This window comes from Blennius ocellaris, assembly GCF_963422515.1.
Source record: "Blennius ocellaris genome assembly, chromosome: 21".
NCBI classification, from domain to species: domain Eukaryota; kingdom Metazoa; phylum Chordata; class Actinopteri; order Blenniiformes; family Blenniidae; genus Blennius; species Blennius ocellaris.
In genome coordinates this window covers 13870060-13890986 of record NC_137670.1, presented here as the reverse complement: position 1 = coordinate 13890986, position 20927 = coordinate 13870060, and the positions used below count along the sequence as shown (strand labels likewise).

General features: G+C 43.4%; 3 protein-coding genes across 5 annotated transcripts in view; 1 reads left to right on the top strand and 2 right to left on the bottom strand.

Annotated features, from left to right (window-relative positions):
• Positions 1 to 60: 60 nt before the first annotated feature.
• Positions 61 to 6475, bottom strand: coasy (CoA synthase). The gene is made up of 10 exons (XM_080516657.1): positions 6335 to 6475; positions 4333 to 5044; positions 4026 to 4240; positions 3813 to 3944; positions 2837 to 3026; positions 1845 to 1909; positions 1660 to 1744; positions 1408 to 1505; positions 1049 to 1195; positions 61 to 966 (listed from the first exon to the last, which is right to left on the bottom strand). The coding sequence occupies exons 2-10, from the start codon at positions 5000 to 5002 to the stop codon at positions 907 to 909; spliced, it is 1662 nt and encodes a 553-aa protein (XP_080372783.1). The 5' UTR covers positions 5003 to 5044; positions 6335 to 6475; the 3' UTR covers positions 61 to 906.
• A 1250-nt stretch (positions 6476 to 7725) lies between these two features.
• Positions 7726 to 12886, bottom strand: zdhhc6 (zDHHC palmitoyltransferase 6). 3 transcript variants are annotated; one of them, XM_080516659.1, is made up of 11 exons: positions 12779 to 12886; positions 10650 to 11216; positions 10419 to 10510; positions 10182 to 10341; positions 9934 to 10092; positions 9533 to 9586; positions 9165 to 9332; positions 8959 to 9000; positions 8589 to 8737; positions 8456 to 8502; positions 7726 to 8350 (listed from the first exon to the last, which is right to left on the bottom strand). In XM_080516659.1, exons 2-11 carry the CDS (start codon positions 10914 to 10916, stop codon positions 8250 to 8252), a joined length of 1239 nt encoding a protein of 412 aa, XP_080372785.1. In that variant the 5' UTR covers positions 10917 to 11216; positions 12779 to 12886; the 3' UTR covers positions 7726 to 8249. The 3 variants fall into 3 exon arrangements, with proteins under 3 accessions (XP_080372785.1, XP_080372787.1, XP_080372786.1); XM_080516661.1 differs by having other exon boundaries at positions 8589 to 8734; XM_080516660.1 differs by having other exon boundaries at positions 12846 to 12875.
• Positions 12887 to 13152: 266 nt separating this feature from the next.
• vti1a (vesicle transport through interaction with t-SNAREs 1A) overlaps positions 13153 to 20927 on the top strand; it is a 113254-nt gene continuing 105479 nt past the window's right edge. The window contains 3 exon segments of the mRNA XM_080516667.1: positions 13153 to 13310; positions 19472 to 19530; positions 20364 to 20474. Coding sequence (XP_080372793.1) covers positions 13217 to 13310; positions 19472 to 19530; positions 20364 to 20474 — 264 coding nt within the window. The 5' untranslated portion in view covers positions 13153 to 13216.

Below are 20927 nucleotides of genomic sequence, written 5' to 3'. Positions count from 1 at the left end.
CCCGAGTGAAAACTAAAAGTCACACTTTGAAATGAAGCAGAGAAGACGGTTTAACTTAAACTTTACATTTAATGTTTTGGTTTTATTTTTTTACATAACATTTCACTGAGTTAGCGGATGACATGCAAGTCATGTTTAATGACACTTGGAAAAGGTTACAGAAGATTAGACTCAACATCACTGAACAAGCTTTATAGTGCTGTTATAACATGTTAGTGACTTATGACAAAGTCCCGTAAACAAATGGTCTTTCACTCACATCAGTGAACTTAGAATATACCTTCACAAAACATTTTGTTTGTTACTTTCAAGCTAAAAGTATCATAAATTTCAGGTCTGATGTCATACCGTCTACCTTTCCTAGTAGATTATAAGCTCATTAAACATTATCCAGCACATATTTCGCATTTGGAAATCTATGATATGCGAATTTGAATCCCGATTTCAGCAAGAAGAGCATCTGGTGTGAAAATTTGCAGCTGAATGGACGATAGACTTACAAAAGCTGAAACCATCACCACATAGAAATCATTTAATTCAGTGACAACCACACAACTTCTAAATGATAAACCAAAGATTGCTTTTTCTAAGAAACATTCAAATCGTCTAAAATCGGCGAACAGAGCAAAGACAGAACTTGTGATGTGACTTCCACATTTAAACGTGATTCATTCGGGAACAGGCCCTTCAGCGGGGGAAACATTTCCGGTCACACATAATGCCAACAAAAGTAACTCCTTATAAACCGAGCAGTCGTGAAGTAGTGTAGGGTTTCGTCGATCAGGCACCGAGTCTTGGTCAGAGAAGTGAGGGAGCCTGTTGGGGGGGGTGGGGGGGTCCTCACGTCTTCTTAAGGCAGTGTTTTCCTACGCGGCTCAGTCGTTTCCTGGAGATCCAGGCGTCTTCCTATTGTTTCTCTTCCTTCTGCTGGATTCTCTTCTGGAGAAGATTCCAAGCTTTTAGTACCTTTTGGAATCAAAACACAAAGGTCGTCACAAAAATTGCAAATTTCTTCGGGTGGCAAGTTTTGCATTTATGCGCATCTGACCTGTTTCCTGGTGACCTCTGGCTCCCACAGTGTGCTCAGCACTACGTTTGCGTGCTCCACTTGTTTGCTGTTGGGCCACTGACTCTGCAGCCGTCGCAGGGCGTCCTCTGTGCTCACTCCATCTCGCTCCGTTATCCTCGACACCGCCTGAGGAGAGCAGGGGGGACACGGGGAGGATGGAGCAACTTGGCAAAGCTGTCAAGAGTTCTTAACTCTGGCGCCACCCAGTGGAAACAATCAAGTCAACCCACACTGGTTTTTTTTCCCTTTTTTCTTACAATAACTAACCTGCTCATTAAAATACGTCTATAATGAAGTTGTAGAAACTTGTGAATAAGTCAATGAGGTGCTCATATTACCTCCTCCTCTGGGAGGATGGTGACCCAGACCTCGTGGACCAGGTCTGTCCAGCCGGCCTCCAGAAGAACTGCTGCATCCAACACGCAAACCTGTTTCCCTGCAGGGAGCAGAAAGACAGCAAGAAAGAATGAAGCCGGAAGAAAGCAGTGGACAACCAGCAACAAATGTTCTTCTGCGTTACGTTCAACTTTCCAGTGTTTATCCCGATTTCTCCCGTCGGTTTTCACCACCGGAGTAAATTCATACGATACCTTCTTCTCTGGCCTGGTTAATCCTGCTCTTCACGAGAAGCGAAATCTCGGGCCACACGATGTCTGTCAGGGCTTTTAATCCTTCCTGCATGAACAGCGGCGGCACTCGTAAATGCGTGATCCGACACGTCTTCACATGCAGGGGGGGTGGGGGGCGGAGAAATGCTGCTTGGCAGTCAACTCACCTGGTTTCCGAACACTTTCCTCCCCAACTCCCGTCTGTTGATGGATTTGTTTGCGTTCAGAACATCTGAAAGTGACAGAAACAATCCCGTCAACGCACCGCCGTCCATGCGTTTGTCACACACTATGGCATTTACATCAGTGGGAAGCAAATCCCCCCCAGGTTGAGAAAAACAGGAGTACGCAATGTGTTCGAGGACCGATATGCTCCGGTTCCCAAAAACACAGTCACTGTGGTGGGTGGCAATTTAGAGCAAATCCACGTATCCGAAGAGAGAACATGAAAACTCTGTAAAGGTAAGGCCTCAAGCCTGGACTGCAGTTTGGTGCAATCTTGCAATGAGGTGAGCGCGTTAAAACACGGGACGCATAATGGAGCAGCGGTTCGCAGCCTTTCTGAGGAGTAGTGCAGGTAATCCAGCTCCCTCCCTCACTTTATGTCTGTCAAGTTAATTAGTGACTCTAAATGGTGAGCTGTCTGCACACTGGCCTTCACCCAGTGTTATCTGGGATCGTCTTAAGCACACATAAAGAACCTGTGGAAGACTAATTGAAGCCTCAAATACTAAATGTAGCTTTCTTACCTTGTGAAGTGAAATGGGGCAAATTATATACAGATGGGAGTCAGAAATTGCATGAATAACGTGAGCCTTGACATGGAGTCAAAGTGCAGTTCGTTCAAATACCGCGGAGGCAAAATACGTTCTGTTCCCAACAGTCCCGACAACTGAAGCAAGATCGTTTGAAGAAGAGCGACAAGAGACTCATGGCTGAGCTATGACTCGCGTGCGCAAGCTAATGAACCAATCGCGAATGTCTAAGCCAGAAGTCAAACTGTCATCTTACATTAAATCTGAAATCAAAAGACGTCTCCGGCAGAATTGAGTGACCTTCGCCCGCCGCGGCGCGCTCATTATGTCAGTCAGCCCAGTGTTTGACGGTGGAAGAGGGACTGCGGAGTGAAAAAAGCTGAAGCGCCGTCTGGCCCACCCACCTGAGCCGAACTCCTCCAGCACCCGGCGGTAGGCGGCCGTGCCCGGCTCGTACACCTCGTGGCCCAGCTTGTCACAGTCGATCCGGACGGCGCCGAGAGCCTCCAGCCGCCTGGCGATGGAGCTCTTCCCGCTGCCGCTGCCCCCCGTCAGGCCGATCACGTACGGGAGACGAGGCAGGTGGGGCGCGTCCTGGGGCGGACGGAAACGCATGCACACGTCGGGCACTCTTGCGCAGAACAGACAAACGCCGCGGCCCTTCTGGTGGAGGAATTCTATTAAACAGCCTCTGTTGAGGTACAATGGCCCTTTTGTTCCAAATAAAATGAGTCACTCAGACGGTATCAGATGTTCTTCCTCACAGGGACCAACACTGTGTGGAAACTTGCATGAGATACTTTTATGTGCTGTTAACAATGTTAAGAAAGAAAGAAAAAAATGTCCACTATAAGTGCAGCGAGCAGTTTATTCGTTTATAAACAAATTTCTCAATATGTGTCTTGTTGTGTCGACAAAAGAAAAAAAGCGGCCCATTTTTGCTTGCATGAAAAGATTCGTCATACAAAAGCGTCACTGAGAAGGTTGTTGACTGGGAAAAATCCCAATTTAGAGGTGAGATCATCAAGTTGGTCCCTGCAGAATGTGATGAAACAAGCATTTTGGGTTTTTTTTTGTAAAAAAGGCATTAAAGTCAGTTTAACATGTTCTGTGACTCTTATGTATGGTTGGGAAGTCACGATGCTGTGACTGAAGTTTCCTGTGATGCTTTGACGTGGATATTATGTTCTATTCTGAAAAAGCGACAATTTTCTCTGCTTGTAAGGGCAAAATCATTAAAAGACTAGCAGATTTAACTGATTTTGTTTGTTGGCAGATGTTAGAAGCCAGTGAAATGACATCTAGCTGTGCTGATGAGTTCAATTCACAAGGTAACATGTAAATAGTTTGAGGTCGTAAATGAACATACAACATACTTACTTTGGGTGGGGTGAGAAGGGTTCCCAGCAGGCGAGAGCGTAGACTGGAGGAGCTGATCTTCTCCTCCTCCGCCTCGGTGTGGTGGGCATCTTTCAGCAACTGGATCTCGTGAAGGACGAGAACTGGGAGGCCCTACCCAGGAAGAACCACGGCACCAAGTGTCAGACTGGGTTCCCCTGCGGGCCAAAGAGCAAAGTCGTTCTCCCTACTCACGTTTTCAAGCCGCCTCTTGTTGACGGCCTCGCCTCCCTTCTTCGTCTCCTCGCTGACCACAATGCACTCCAGCAAGGGGTCGACGATCGACGCGCCGAAGGGGTCGTCGAGAGGCACGATCTCCACCTGCAGCGAGGGCTTGATGTCCCGGAGGAACGTCTGCAGCCTCTGCACACGGGTGGAGTATGGCTCGATCAGCTCCTTCAGCACCTTTTCTACATCCCGGGGGGGACGGATAGAAAGTCAGTCGATGGCATCGTGGGGGTGGGGAGCGGTGGGAAACGTTCGGGGACGCGGCACTACTCACTTTTCAGCATCGCTTGGTCGCACACGCCGATGAGGAAGCGCCGATTGGCCAGCAGGCAGGAGATATTCAGCAGCGTCTTGTGGGCCCCGTGAAGCCGGTCAAAAGTCCCCCCGACCACCACGTCGTCGTAGGTCTCCAGGGGTTGGGCCTTTCCCTCGGGCTCTTTCGGCCCGCCCTCCTGTTCCTGGTGGAGCTGCGGGAGCTGTGGGTGGAGCAGCACCGACGCCAGGCCCGGGCTGCACACGTAGCAGTGGCCGGCGTACTTCTGCAGACACTGCCTGACCTGACGGGACTGACCCGGGTCCTGAAGGGCGAAGTCTGTCAGCACCACCTCGGGAGAGTGAGCCAGAGACTGCGGCGCGGGAAACGGGCAGTTGGGGGCGGTGGAGTGAGCGCGGATGTTGGTGAGCAGCACGCGGACGTCCAGGTGCCCGCACACGTCGGCCGCGTTGCTGTAGAGGCGGGAGATGAGCGTGGAGAGGTCCACTGCCGGCGGGAGGAAGACGGGCCGCGGCTGGCTCCCGCCGCCGAGGTTCAGGCCCGGGTGGAGGTGGACGTACAGCGTGCGCTCCACCAGCTGCGCGGCCGAGCTCAGCGCGGGGGCGATGCGCAAGGGCAGGGTGTGGAGGGGCGACGTCAGCACGAGGAGGCCGGTGCTGAACATGGACATGTTCCCGGCTGGCGTCGCAGGAACATGCAAGATGCGGGATCACTGGGGAGGGAGGAGAGTGGAGTGACAGTCGGATACAGGATGAGTGCTTTTGTTTCAGATTCCTTCGCAACAACGTTACAATGCTTCGGGGCGTTCTCGACACGTCTGATGGCGTCGGCTTCACAAACATCACTAAAGAAAGACAAGATCAAAATAGGGCAGTGACAGTGCATCACTCAGTGCAGTTGGCTACTCCCTCACCCCTTTTTTTTTTTTTGAGGTTGCCCAAGCAAATCACTGCGACTTGTATTCTGGGCTTGGCGAGTTTTTGTGCACACTTGTAACCGACTTATCCATGTTCTGGGTGCTCATTGTTCTCTGCCCTCTTCTGGCTTGAACTCATTGTGACCCTGGTCATAATTTAACAAGAATGACAATGAATAAATTGTTGAGAGGCTTTACTGACAGAAAAACAAAAACCCAGCAAGCAGCTGTTGGACTGCTGTAGTACGTAATCAGGGAAAAATTAGAAAAATCTCTATCTCTCTACAATCCTCAGGTTTAGTTGAAGTGCCGAGATGCAAGAATGAAATGATTGACGAGCTCAGACAGAAACACTGTTATTCACAAACCCTTCCCCCTGCTGTGTTGCAATTCTGTGGTTAAACTGCAACAAGGACTCAGTGACACTACGTCAACAAAATCACCGTGGCATTATATTCACAGACGTCGTAACCCTATAAGTTCCTCATAAAATCCTCCTTAGAATGCCTTAAATTCCTATATCAATACATTTGTATGAAACATTTACGTTACTTTTAACAGTCGAGTTAAAAATCTTGGCTTCTTGGCTGATGATGATGATGAGGATTTTCCAGATACATCTGAAGATGTGGTCCAGGCTTGTGATCTGTACAGCAAGGTATACCATGGGTGACCCTACCAGGACCAAGGGCTTCAGACAGTATCACTCATGGGTCGATTGGAACATGCAAAAGATCTACACTACAATTTAGGGAACCAGTGAGAACATGATCACACAGAGAACCCGGTGAAGGGGAGGGAATGTCCCTCTGAAGATGGTCTGACCTCACATGGACTTACATGAAGTTCGCTTGTTCAGTGTAATACTTCAGTCGTAGTGTTATCAAACGCCCAAATCAAAGTTTGGAGTGATCGCACGTAATTTGGAGCTCAGATTTGATAGATCTCAGTGTGTTCGGTACAGCAACAAGAATAATGCAGCTCACAGCTGTTGTTTTCCTGCAGACAACATTGACCGCGGCCCGTTTGAACACACCGACTGTCAGCTTGAGAGCGGCTTTCAGGTGCACTTTAACAGCGGCTTACCAACGTTAAGCAGATCTAGAACGAGCTGAGGAGCTGGAGAATGGCACAATGCTGCCGTGCGGCCGTCCACATGTCGTCCCGAGACCGAACCGTTTCCCCGACACCCTTCAAGGAGGAACTATCTCATCCTTGTCCACATAGCTGAGCAGGCTGGGACTGCTGGAAGTCACTCTGCCAAGAACGGGGCGGACCGGTGACGTGCCGGTGTGCGTAGGCGCTGATTGGTGGAAAGCAGCGCTAGGAATTCTGGGACGCGTAGTCCAAACGAAACAGGAAGCAGTGACGTCATATCCGACGACAAAGACCGGCGATGTGGCCCTCGATATAAACAAATATTTATAGCTATGGATGTGGCAAGCATCTATGGTGGCAAAGCGCAAAGATGACTATTCTCGGTGACATTAATATTTTTATTATTTAAAAATATGTTGATTTAAAAAAAATTATTTTGCTAACTGTCCCGCACCGTTGGGAGCACGGACAGAAAAAGCACATCAAAACCTGCAAAACGTTCCGGTTATGTTGCTCCGATTTTTTGTTGACAATTCGGCCAACTGTTTCCAAATACATCCCAGAAAACTTCTCAAAAAAATGTCCCATACAAAGTGGATGGGAGAGGCACATTATGGAGGAGATCGACAAAATTTAGCCTGGAATTTTCTAGTTTCTAGTTAATTACTAATTCTGAGGTACTGACACCATTTTTACATTGAAACCTGGTAGGATTTTACAGTTACAATATGCTAAAATAACAATAATGATAATAATAATAATAATGGTGAGAACAGTCCAAAACATGTACTAATGTCACTTCCGGACAGTTAAAAAAGTATCAAGAATGAAGATAGACTCAGAAGAAATTCATCAAATGCGCTGGAATAGTTTTCAGTCAAACGAAAAAGATAAAGCTTGTTTTGGGTGCTACATAAACAGAGATCAGTAACTTACTCAAAATGTTCAGCAAATATTTGACATTTTTCATGTGCAAAATCAAAATATGTATGATTAGTGCCCTGTGATAGTATATATGTGAATGTTCACTACTTTGAAAGTCATGTTGTTGCCAGAGCAGCAATCACAGCTCCTCAAGCAGAAACGTCATTCAGTATACATTCAGTTCATGGTGACTCCTGCTTGTAAAGGGAACTTTAACACACGGAACACCCATTTCTCCTTGAAGTCTGAGTGTCATCACTTGTCTCTAGAGCTCATTTTCTCAACAATGCTGATGTTTTTCAAACAAATTCAGAATCCTTCATTTTCATAGCAGATTTATCACCTGGCGTTTGAGAAAGTCATTAATTGAGTGCATTTGTGGTAGGTAAAAGACAGTCAAAAAAAGCTCTTGCAAGATTTTTTTTTTTTTAATTTTCACTTTACATATTGAAGCCAACGGTTTGTTTTTAGAAAAATAATAAAAGAAATTAGGAGTTATCTTCACACTTGTAGAAATAGTTGCATGGTGAAGTCCCGGGATTTAGCTGGGTAGAGGCATTGCATACATAGCAAAAAAAAACAAAAAAAACCCCACAAGTATAAAGAACTCATTCAAGTAAAAATTCTTAATGAAGTCACGTTAAAAGCCTGGTGGCAAATCTTGGGACATTAAGACTTTAGTTGCGTTTTGATTTTGGTCAGAGGAGTTGAACTGAACACACGGGATCAGTCTCTCATCAACTCTGTCGTCCTTTTCATGACATCAGACAGGAAAGTGCTCAGTATGAGTCCAAACAAACAAACAAAAAAAAAACAAATAGGTTGATGCAGAAAGATGCAAGGAATCAAAATCAATGTAGAAAAATCCTTAATTTGTAAACCTGCAGCATCAGGTGTGACATCTTTAGTGAATGTATATTTTTGAACACAGACGCACGTCTGTCCAGTTGAACTCCCCTGCTCCGCATACAGACACCTTTTAATTCACTTTCTTATCGCTGGTGCTTTCACTGGCAGCTGCATCGTAATGGCACTTCTCCACGCATCGCCTTGGAAACCATCCCCTTACGCGCTCTCCAGCTAAAAAGCCAAAAGCAAAAAAAAAAAAGAAAAGGCAATGCTTACACATTTGTCACTGTAAATAAGATGAATTAAAAACAAAACATCAAGAGCTTGTTATCTTACCTGTCGTTTTCTCTTCAGTCAAAACTTTGTCTCCATACATCCACCATCTGAATGGAGAAACACAGGAACAGGGTGAGTGAATTCACTCTTTTTGCCGCCATCGATCGGTCCCGCGTAAAAAAAACAAACATACTTGGTGCCTCGAGTTGCCAGGATGGTTTCCCCTTTGCTGAGTGGGATCCTGGGCTCTTCGGTGCAGGGCGTTCTGAAAAAGGTCTGGACGCCCTTGTTGAGGGGGCAACAGGCGCCGTTGTAATCCTCCACTGCCTGGTACTGGACCTGCTGGTCAACGGAGGCAAGACATCTGGTTATTCTACTGCTTTACCCCATTCTCAGATTTCACGCTGCACCTTTAAATAACCTGTTTGTGAAAAATATCATAAAGGTATCTCTATTTTGCATGCATGGACTTTTTTGTGTGTGTGTGTGAGTAGTGACGTTTTCTTAGGTATTATGGATAAAACAGAACAAAAGATGGAGCGATGTACTTGGCAGGTACTTACACTTCTCACTCGCTTATCAGCTTTCTGTTTCAGCTGCTCAATCTGATGGAAAAGAAGCAAAACGACGAACAATATAAGTCGTCTATATCACCTTTGTCAACAGAATCTTTAAAAACAAAAACCTGATTGGAGGAGAAAAAAACAACAACAACAAAATATACTCATAACAGCAGCAGGATAAACAAAACAAACCGGACTTAACGTACAGTTAAGGTGTGCTGGTGACACTTCGGATGGACAGGCCACTCCAGGCCGTCACCCTTGGGTGTCCCCGACCACGTGAAGACTTGCTTGAAATTCCGCCAGCGTGTGCCGAGGTCGTAGGGAAAGATGAACTCCTCCCCCGTTTGGTAATGCTGTATTCTGTCTTTGGCCTTGGCGTTCAAGACAAGGGAATTGGTGCCGTAAGAATACAATACCAGAGGATCAAAAACATGTTCATGATAGGCTTCTTCTTTATTTTTTAGAACTGCGAGAAGGAAGCGTCACTTTTATATCCTAGAATGATGTTTCTTAAGATTAAATTAGCATCACATCACAACAAAGTTTTAGCCGTGATGAAAGAGAGTCAGACCTTTTCCTCGATCCAGGACTCGATCGAAGTCTTATTTCGAAGGATGACTTTCATCTGGAAGGAATTTTTTTTTTTTATTAGCAACTCAGCGATCATACCAATATTTTTCTTTTAGATACATAATAATAAAAACATATTAAACACCAGCTCGCGACCAGTCATTTTTTTTTTTTCCCTGGCAAGTGATTTATACACTTGTTCCATCTTTTTAATGCTTTGGTTGCACTATATGCTGAATTGCAGTTAGATTATGGCAACATCATGTGTTTGTAGCACCGAGAAAAGCACTTTACTATACGACACATCTTCTGTTATTCCTGCCCGGAATGGCTGAAAATGAGCACATCAACTGTCACCCCCCCCACCCCCACCCCCACAGGCTAAGTGTGAGCAAAACTCACCTGAATGACGAAAAGCATCCCGACTGCTATAGTGGTGCCGAGCGCCAAGCCTAAGGCAAAGAGAGTGGCAGCAAAGGCGGGAACACTGAAGGGCATGAGGGGCTGGAACTGGCGCACGGCACTCATGTCAATCTTCACAGTACTCCAGCCAAACGAGATCTGCGGCGGCGGGGAAGAAAAAAAAAGGCGTGGGTGAAATAACAGGCCCCGTGTCAACATGGGGGCGCGGCGAGCCGGCGAGCCCGCACCCTCTCGTACAGCTGCGTGTACATGGTCATTATGAAGATGATGGCGGCGTGCGAGCAGCCCAGCGGAGCCAGCAGCAGGAAGCTGGTGAAGTAGGCGTGGTTGGAGTGGCCGCAGCAGTTGTTGATCCAGGGGCAATGGTGGTCCATCTTCATCACGCACCTGAAGGCACAAGGAGGGAGAATTCACTGGGTTTTAAACTGATGAAACTGTGTGTTTTGATAAAGCCGTCTGACTACCTGTTACACTTCCGGCAGTGGTGAGACCTGGGGGACTTGAAGCCTTGGCACACTCTGCAGAACTGTAGATATTGGGTTTCTGGTTGATTCTCCTGTTTCAGAATTAACAAACGAGTCAAATGCCTGATGAAGCTTTTTTATCCTGAATTCATCTCGTCTTCGGAAATCTTCAGAAGACTTGATCCCAACATTTTAAAACATCGTTTTCACACCCACACTTAATGCCCTTACTGGTTTCCAGCCAAGAGGAATGTATCCAGGCCCAACAAACATAGCATTGAAGTAGTTGTAGAGGATGAGGACAGTCCAGTTGATGAGCATTAAGAAGTTAATGCTGCCTCCCGTCGTGTCCAGCGGCCAGTACCAGATGATGGAGTCCAGAATGGCCATGGTGGAGCAAATAGCAATGACAGACAGAGCTATGATTGGACCCCAGTGGCACAATCTCCGAACCTCATGGAAGTTCTCAAATGTCACAAAGGTTGACAAGAATTTCATTTTTTTTTAAAACAAAAAACAAAAAACGTTTTACTGGCAAGATTGGTAATAATATTTTGGTGACCGAGTTCCTGAAATGTCACGAGCGAGCTTGTTAATTGTATCCTCTGCTATCTCACAAAGTCTCCAGTGCAGAGGCACATGTTTGTTTTTCCCGTCTTCTGAGTACCCGGCAGCCAGTCTGGTCTGGAGTCAGCGGGGATTTCTGTGCGCGATCGTTCCTCGACCCGACGAAGAGCAGCATCCTCTCATGCCAAATTCTGAAGCACACTATCCACGTGACACACTTAAACTCCCCATCTGGATGACAGAGTGCGACAAAGATAGAGGTTAAGGTTAACCACAAACTGGAATTACACACTTGTGTGGTACAACTGACATGTTGAGATAACTTAAGAGCCCTGAGATTCAAATTCTGACCAAAACGAGTCTCAGGATGTTTTCACACTGATGAGGTTTGATTCTATATAAATGAATGCTAATGTTGTTGCTCCTTCAGTGCAATCCACTTTTAAATGCTGCTGTCTTAATGCAAAATGTCAGAGGACAAAATAGGACTTGCTTTCTGCTTTAGCCCCTTGAGGTGCTGAGCTTGTAATCTTTGGCTGCTCCCAGTTAACTCAGTATTGCCTGAAAACCTATAGAAAGATCATTCATTGGGCATGATAATAGCTAAGAGACTCTTTTTTTGAGTGAATTGAAATCTTCCTCAAGTCTGGCTTTTCAAAAATCAAACAGTCGAAATGTTGTCAGTTGTCAGATTGGAAGGACTCAAATTTCAACTGGTTTGAATAAATTGCAATGTGAGAACAACAATTTCTCACTTTCCAAGATGAAGTGGTGGCAGATTGAAAATACACAGACTGGGATGCTTTACCCTGGTGTGAAAATGTAATTAAAAATTTGAAAAACGTGTCCATTTTACTCCAAATTCCTTATCTTTGATGTGTTTCTTTGAATGCATATTTTGTTTTCTGGGGCCCCATGTGATTGGCATCTCCTTTAATAGTAACATTACTACTATTATGAGTCATTCTCTTGTTCTATTGTTGGTCTGTCAATCATCTGTGAAGCACATTTAGCGGATCCAACCTGCATAAAAGATACTTCACAACCAAAGTTGAATCGATGTCAAATTGAGAGCACATTTCTGTTAAATCTGGCAATAATTCACACTGACATTTAGACACGTCTCAGACTAATGCATGCAAGCAACACTGCACGCATCAGTCCTACTTGTTGAGTTTTTATTGGGACTGTTTCACACGAGGGTAGAATCTTTTCTGTAGTTTCCTGTAGTTTCATACATTGTGATGCTTTGTGGTTGTGACTTCCACTTTCATTCATTTGACTGTTGTTCTACAACGTGAACTGAACACTTCCACTTTTATTTCCATTGCAACAAACGATGATATTTTTTTTTTGGGGGGGGGGATCCAGCCCCGAGCATGTTGCACTTATGCTCTGACCCATTTCCAAATGATTGAAGAAGCTCAGACTAGGTTGTAAACATGGGTTTAAAAGATAAACAATAGATGTTAATACACGGAGTTTCCTCAGCGACTCATTAGCTTACCGAGCTAGCTAATTTACTACAGGTAAAAACACAACACATGTATTTCAACGGCCGTTTGTACTCTCGTTTCATGCAGGTATTTACGCTTTCATTAAAATAAAAAGAAAGCCAGGTCACTGTCGTAAACATTCGTCTGAAAATAAATGTTTAGTATTAGCACAACAGTTAGCGGAATATCGTCAGGGAGCTAGCTTGGTCGCCCAGTAAGAATAACACTAACATAGCGATCCGTCCTGCTGCGACAAAACGCCCGGAGAAAACACCAGTGTAAAGCCATCACACTTACTCTCTCGCATATGTGCATGAGCAGGTTTTATGAAGAACGAGAAAAGCTGTCACTTTAAATTACCAACCTCGCCACTTCCTTGGGTTTTTCTTCAAATCTACAGTGTTCAAAGAGGAACCTTCCTCGCGGTGTCTCAGGAAACTTCTCCCCCTCCCCCCCAAACCACTTGTGGACACAAATATGACCATTTATTATCCAGTCACCACCGAAATTACTCCACTTTTTTTCATTGTGCAGAATTCACTCCGAATATTCATTAGTATCCGTTTTTTGAACTCCCGTCATCGTCGGGGGGAAAATAAAAACATGATCCCGTTTTCTCGTCGTGCACTTTTTACTGGGACTCAAGGAAGAAGTTCCGTTCGAGGCTTGTTGTTATTATTCTGAGCTAGCTGTCAACCGGAGAGCAAATATCCTCTTTTAAACTCGAACGCCACGATGTCGTCAGACTTTGAATCCTACGAGCAGGACTTTGGGACCATTACAGCAGATGTAACTAACAAAATTGGTAGAATTCCCAAACTAAGCGGAGGTGAGTCAGTTGAATATGTTAGTCGGATTCGCTGAGCTGCTAGCAGACTTAGCTCAGCTAATAGTAGCACACTACTTATGTCATCTCTTCTAATGGGACATTTAGTAACCGGGTTGTCAAATCCAATAATGAACCATTCTATCAACGTCACAATCTATGTTTCCGACGTGCTTATTAGCCTTGGATGTGTTCAATACTTGTCTTGTGTGGTAGTGTGATTCTTGCTTACTGTCATGTAACAGTGCTAATTTATACACACAATGTCAGGATAGTGTTTCTAACCATCACGCCGAAAAGAGAAACGATGCTGTATTTACTTTGAGAAGGAGACCAGTGTCTTTAATCGGAGTCGATGAATTACATGAATATCAGCTGTTGATGGTGTTATTGACATTTCCATCAAAACGCATTTGTGGCAAAGATATTTTCATGAAGGATTATGATGGAATATATCTGAAGGTCTCTGAGAATCTGTTTGTGACATTATTAATAAACAATGGAGTTGGAGGTTTTATATCTCATATGGAATAGACAGGTGTGAAGCTTGAGTGTGAACCCACTGGAGACAAACTGGTCTACATCCAGCATGGTTAAACTATAGAAGACCTGATTTATTTATTAACTCGTCAACTTTCCTCAGAGTGCTCAGTCGTCATGAGGTTTCAAAAAGGTACATCTCTGTAAATACTATCATATTTTGAGATACTGCATAACATTTGCTGCCCATTCCTGATTTGATTCATGACAATATGACACAGAATTAGACACAAGGTCAGGATCTTTTCTTCGGTTTGTGTACCTGAAAATTTTAGTTTTAGTGAGTACGCTGTTGAAAACCTTGAGGAAAGTAAATGGAATTCAGAATTTTTCACAGCTGTATTTGTTGTTTTGTTGAAGATGCATGGACGACATTTAGTGCAGTGAAAAAAAAAATAGTGTGTTCATACACTCAGTCCATTTCGTATTTGATAATAAGAACCGAACCAACATGTTGTAACCTAATCTGAGGCATTCATTTTTAATATTTGTTGTGATCACTGTTTGGTTTCTGCAGCGTCAGTTCTCTTCTCAGCACACATGAACTCACATTTTGAAGATGCTTCCATAAAGGTTATTTAAAAACATTTGAGGACGCAGTAGGCACACATGTTCTGTTGCTATTGTCTGATTGCGATATTTCTATCTCCTTACATGAACCCATACGGACATGATTATGTTAAGATTGGAGCTTTGTAGGTGCCACACCATCACTTCTAGGACTATTTTATTTTCGTCACAGTGGAGATAATTTTTAGTAAACACTCGCTGATTATTTTAGTTTTTTTTCTTCTCTCTGATGCAGGGTACATTTGCTTATCAGTTGCCTTCTTGTTGGTACTGACGGATAAATAACATCATTTTACATTAAGTCTTAGCACAGTATTCCAGATCTAAACACTAAACAAACTGGAAAAAATGACGAATTTAACACACACTGGAAAACACATCGAATGTGTGTTGTGGCCAAATGTTTCAGGTTCTGAGTGCTCCTCTCATTTGGTTTAGCTTCTCTTCATTACATCCGGACTATTTCGATATCACATACTCGCATACTCAGCTCTGCTGCTCGTTCCGCCAATGCATGTTCTTTGCAAATGTGGCACCAAATAAAGGAAATATTTAGCCCTTGTGCATAGTTTGATTAATCCTTTAGTGTAAAGCTACACACACTTTTTAAATATAGTGTTCTGTTGGACTATGTTTTTGTCAATGTTCTAAATGGCTCTTTTCTTCATGTTCGCTGCCATATTTCTGAGTTGTTAAAAGCAGACATGATCACATAGCACTCATTGTGCATCCTGGTGTGTTTGCTCTCTTTGTAAATGCTCATCAACGTTGACTTAGGCAAAATAAGCATTGCGTAAATAATGATTGAACAGAAGGAAGTGGTCTGGGAAAGCATTTTCAATGAGTTTTAAAAGTTCAGCTTTACCAAACTATACAAAGAAACTAAAAACTGGTCATGGTTGTGTTGTTGGATACAACTCACCGTGTCCATAAGTCGTTTTTTTCTCTCTCTCTGTTTTTACTGCTAAAAATGGTTACCAGTTCCTCACTTGGAACATTTACCTCTGTCTCCAGGCTCACACTTGCTGGGTGGTTTTTCAAAGGCCACTGCTTCTCACAAACTCTAGCCCGACTGTTTCTGGTGTACATTTGGCATCTTTTCAAGCTTCATGGCAGCCTATTCCACATCGTGTCCCCTCGCCATCTGTTGACTGTGTCAGAGTAAACCCATATGAATATGTACAAAGCCAGGACCGGCATTATCAGCATAAGTCGCTGTTGCTCTGTTTGGGAGCCACCGATAGCTTCCAGCTGAATTTTAGTTTCCATCTGAAACTCTTATTTTCTTGTTTGCTTATTGACTTTAGGTCTTTCCTGCTCATTTTTAAGAAGTGGCTTCAGTGGATTGACAGACCGTATTTACATGTATGACTGTTTGTCAATGGCTTTGTTGTACTCTCCCCACTTGTATATGTTAATATTCTCTTATGCTGCTTATAAATGCCAAACTGATCTGTGTGATCTGAGTCGGGTGCAGCCTGAGACGAACCTGGAGCCATGGAGGTTTGCAATGATAAGGTTAGGAATGAATGTGAATAGGAGAAAAAAATATATAAATTGGCCTATTTAGGATAATTCAAGAGAGGTCCTTATTAGCTGCTTCAGTTTCTCTGCAAATTTTCCTTGAGGTGCTGCCAGAATCCCGACTTGTCATGAATATTGAGAGAGGATGTCAGTTTCGTCTTTTTAAATCTCTTCTTAAAACTCACTTTCGTAGTACGGCTTCATTCTCGATTTCTGGCACGTTTATCTTCATTTATGTGATTTGATTTTATGTTGTCGTTGTTTTAAAGTCACTTTGTAACCATGTTAAATTCTTATTTATTTATCATGGCGTACATGAGTGAGGGTGAGGATGCAGAGAGAAATAGTATGTTAATTTCACTAGTATAACGTGTATGCGCCACACCTGCCCCGTCCTGCTATACTGGTGTATATTATAACCAATCACAATATATTCTATGCAAAGACCCTCACATCATAATTGAGTTGCCAGTTTTCATTATCCAAATAGTCCATTAGTGACAATGTTCTACTAATGTTGATCAAGAATTTAAAAGAATGCCCTGGAGCTTAACAGGAAAAAATGAAATTAGTAGATTGTCAGTTCTTGTGAAATTATAGTTCAGGTGTGAAAATAATCATATTATAGGAAATAAATAAGTCACTATATTAACAATAATTCACTGCTGCTATAAAAGTGCTCTTGCCAAAACATCCACTGCATTCATTATCTACAACAGGTGCCTTAAAGGTACATGTTAAAAGGTAAAAGGACTATGGGCTTTTCCATTTCGTTTAAGCAACATGTGAGGGACTGGAGAAAAAGCTGAGCTTTACTGGTTACATGTGATTGCACGGGGTATATTCAAGCAAATGAAAATGAATGACTTTGCTGGCTGGCTTTCTTGGTTTCGTCCGCTTGACGTTTTACATCCACATGGACGGAAGAGTGCGCGAATAATCACAACTGGTTATGAGAAATCGCACTACAGGGTGACGGCTGCGTTGAGGTGCTCCCAAGATCCCACTGATGGTCATCTTCAAACAAAAGACAACGGCCAAAAAAAAGTTAATTCCCTGACAGTATTTCCAAGTATAAGGGTGGATGAACATACAATGAAGTCTTGGCTCCAAAAGGGCTACTTTGGCTTTTTCAAAACACCCCAAACTCTTCAGTGTGTGGCCACATATCACCCCTCAAAGATTAGAGAGTGTAGCTTCACGGCAACCTTCATGGAATCAAATAGAAATACTGTATTAATCCCAGAGGGGAATTCCTCTAAGCATTGCTCCACATGCAATAAATAGAAAAGAAAGCTGAGTATGAAAAAAGACAGGTATTGTGCTATTAAATTATACTTCTAAACACATTACTTTAATGGAAGAAAACCTATATTCTAAAGGTCTGTGTTATTTAAGAGCTATACTGTATTATTACAGAAAAGAAAGAAGACATGACAGTACAGCTTCCTCTTCTTCTTCTTCTCGTCTCTATGTCATCGGTGGCGTCCTTTAAAATCCTCTGTAGCATCCAACCACTGGAAAGCTCAGATAAAGGGATGCTCATAAATAACACGGACCTTTAGAATATAGGTTTTCTTCCATTAAAGTAATGTGTTCAAGTATAATTTAATTACTGTGTTTAATACAACCCCTTTCCTCAAACAAAGTTCATGGAATATAAAAAAAACTGATACGATCAAAATTTAGTTACTCCTTGTCTTATACTATATACAAGATATATATATATATAAAAAAAGAAAAAAAACAACCCCTCAAACTTCTATTTTCTTTACTTCTGTGTACACGTTTCCTCATTTCATCTTCTAGCAGTTTCTTGGTAAATATCCATACATATTGCAAAGCCCTCCAGAGTTACAGTAAGAAAGCAATATCTCAGCTTTCACTGAATTGCCTCTGGCTGTTTACTGTGTAGGTTGTGAGGTTGGACACAGGTTTTAAAAATGAATTTGAGGACTGGCAAAAGGTAATGCTGGCCTGTGGTGTCTGAGAAATAAAGATCTTGGTTTAGGGGTTGTTGTTTTTTTTTACAATATTGCAATTCCACAGCTCGATAGCCGTGTGATTTTCTGTTGAGGTTGAAGTTTTGTTGACTTTGTTTTTACATTATTTAGAGTGCTATTATATATCCATATATCGGGGTGAAGAAGAATTGCGTCTGCGATTCATGATTTATACCGTTTGAGATGTGTTGAAAGTGTGTCTCAAATCCGGGATGTCAAACTCATTTTAGTTCAGGGTCCTCCTCGTCCAATTTGACCTTCAGTCAGCTTGACGAGGAACTATAATGAATATCAGCAACTCCAAATCTCTCTCTCTCATTCTACATCAGGCCTTTGGTAAATATGCGTCCAAGTTCAAAACGCAGTGCTACTTTTGTTTTAATTAAATTTTTCTTATATTCATAATTGCAACAAATGACTTCATTTTAGGCTTTATTTCACGGAACACTCTGAAATAGTTTCTTTCCCAGGGTCTCCCTTTTATAATGATGTCAGGAGGCGTTTCCTTTCTCATCAGCTGCAGCATTAACTTTGACGCTAATGCCATTTCTTTACTCGCGATAAAATGACTAGCTGTTGTCTATTTACCCCGTCTTCAGGCCAGTTCACATTTTTTGGTCCTGGCTCTGTATGTTTGACATCAGTCTCTATAAATGTTTATTTAGAAGTGACCTTTTTTTAATATCACTGGAAGAAATTAATTGCAGCCATGTTGACCAAGTGGATTATTATGGGATTATGGAAGACATCCTGATTCCTGCATCCTCTTTAGGTTTTGTTGGACTGCGTTTGGCGTTTGCCTTATATTTTTCTAAGCAGTACCTGCTTTTTTTTTTTGGTGATTTGTTGATTGAATGATGACTTTTTAAAAGTATTTTTTCCAAATGTAATACACATTTTTGAGTAAATGCGGATGTATTTATATTAGCAACTTTAATGCCGTGGATGAACCTATGCTGATGATAATAACTTGATAACAACCCCCCCCCCCCATATTTCACTTTCATAACAAAGAGCTAAGTTCAGACCAAAGAGGATTTGCCTCCATGTACTGAAAGTGTAAATCTGCTGCTTTAAATAACTGTTGGATATGCCAGAGCTTCTCATGAGCCTGTGGAAGCGGCGAGTCCTAATGAGTTTCAATGGGTAATGTGGAAGAGCAGTCCTGGGGTGAGGTGTGGAACAACGCGTTAGTCACTCTGAGTGGGACTCATCCTTCTGGCAAGTGAGCAAAGCTGACACCTCCCATCCCTTTGAGTTGGCAAGAGGTGTCTCGCTGCTCCTCAGCAGAACCCAACAAAGGCCTCATAGACGCCAATAACTAAGAGACATCAAATGTTGGCTCGTCGTGTGGAGAGAATGTGTAAATATATCTTCAAATGTGTCCTCGTGTGTTGTTTTCTACCAGTCTCTTTTCTTGCTTTCTTCCCCCGTTGCGGGGGAGTGAGGTTGTTGTCATGAAGCGCTGTTCCTCCGTCGGCTGATCAATATGTTGCCGTTTTCTCTTCTCTTTTTTCCCCCTTTCAGAGGAGAAGACACAGCTGGTTCTAAATGTCGACAAACAGCTTGAAGAAGTCAGAGAGTTGGTACGTCTTTGATCAGTAATTTTCCTCCTCTTCCCATTTCCTAAATAATGAATTTGTGGAAAGAGGGAGGGGACAATTTTCACTGGCGCCAGACAACAGCACCTGTATTATCCTGGTGGTGACATGAGACACGTATACACACACACACACACACGCAAACATACACAAAGGAGGCTTCCGACTCGCATGATTACTTCCCAGTAATCTGCTTTAAAGTGACACCCCTATGACACATTTCACGCCATTATCTTGAGGTGCGAGTTTTCATGTCGCTGTTAAAAAAAACCAACGAGCAAAGTCACCTGACAGAGACAAATTGTTGTTGCAGTTGTCTTGTTATGCCACCGTGATTAGTTCCCTCCAAGTCTGCCACAGAGAGACCCGTCTCCCCGCGCATCAAATGTACTTCTACTTCATTCGCCGTGACATTGGTGGGCCTCGACATGTCAGTGCAATGAAGGGGCCCCTCATATTTGATTGTGTACGTATTTGGAGAACAGCCTTCCTCTGTTTGCAGCTTTTATCACCACTGAGTGACATGAGCAGGGGGGGGGGGGGATTTTATTTTTACAATCAACGCTGCAACGTATAAAGTTAATGCCGCTGAAGTTACTTGTTTTCAAAGTTTGACGCTTTCAGAGTTGCATCCTTTTGTCATAGATGGCAACTTTTTATTTTTTGTGGTTTGCACCTGAATCACGTTCAACAAAAATGACAAAGGCCCGGATTTGTGTTCTTTCATTAAGTACATTTCGCCATTGTAATATGTTACGTTTGTGCTCATGTTTGAAGTCGATGTTTTCCGAATGACTTGTGCTGATTGCTGGTTGTAGATGGAGCAGATGGACCTGGAGGTGCGAGAGATCCCCATCCAGAGCCGGGCCATGTACAACAGCCGCCTGAAGAGCTACAAGCAGGAGATGGAGAAGCTTGAGAAAGACTTTGTAAGTCATCATGTGTCATAGGAGCTTCAGTGAAGCGTTATTGGTCTGATGCAGCCATTTGTCTCGTGCATCGACGTGACGGAGAACAGCTCCATGAATACGGCTAGAAACATGCAAAGTGTCAAATTGCACATGCACGCATTGGAAAAACTCCTCGTGGTCTGTACACACTGTAGTTTTCACTCTCAGGCAAACTCTTCCTCCCTCACCCTCATTCTTACACACACACACACACACACACACACACACACACACACACACACACACACACACACACACACACACACACACACACACACACACACACACACACACACACACACACACACACACACACACACACACACACACACACACACACACACACACACACACAAACAAGCTCAGCGGTGCATCCACAGAGGTTAATTCAGAGTTCTCATCTCAACTTGCAAGCGCTGCCCGTCGAGAACG

Coding starts and splice junctions, on each gene's coding strand:
- coasy (XM_080516657.1), bottom strand. CDS start 5,002: ATGTCCATGTTCAGCACCGGCCTCCTCGTGCTGACGTCGCCCCTCCAC. Junction 4,241..4,332: donor CGACCAAGCGATGCTGAAAA/GTGAGTAGTGCC, acceptor CCCGGGATGTAG/AAAAGGTGCTGAAGGAGCTG. Junction 1,745..1,844: donor GGAAAGTGTTCGGAAACCAG/GTGAGTTGACTG, acceptor CTGTTCATGCAG/GAAGGATTAAAAGCCCTGAC.
- zdhhc6 (XM_080516659.1), bottom strand. CDS start 10,916: ATGAAATTCTTGTCAACCTTTGTGACATTTGAGAACTTCCATGAGGTT. Junction 9,001..9,164: donor GTCACCAGCACACCTTAACT/GTACGTTAAGTC, acceptor CTTTTCCATCAG/ATTGAGCAGCTGAAACAGAA. Junction 8,503..8,588: donor CTGGCAACTCGAGGCACCAA/GTATGTTTGTTT, acceptor TTCTCCATTCAG/ATGGTGGATGTATGGAGACA.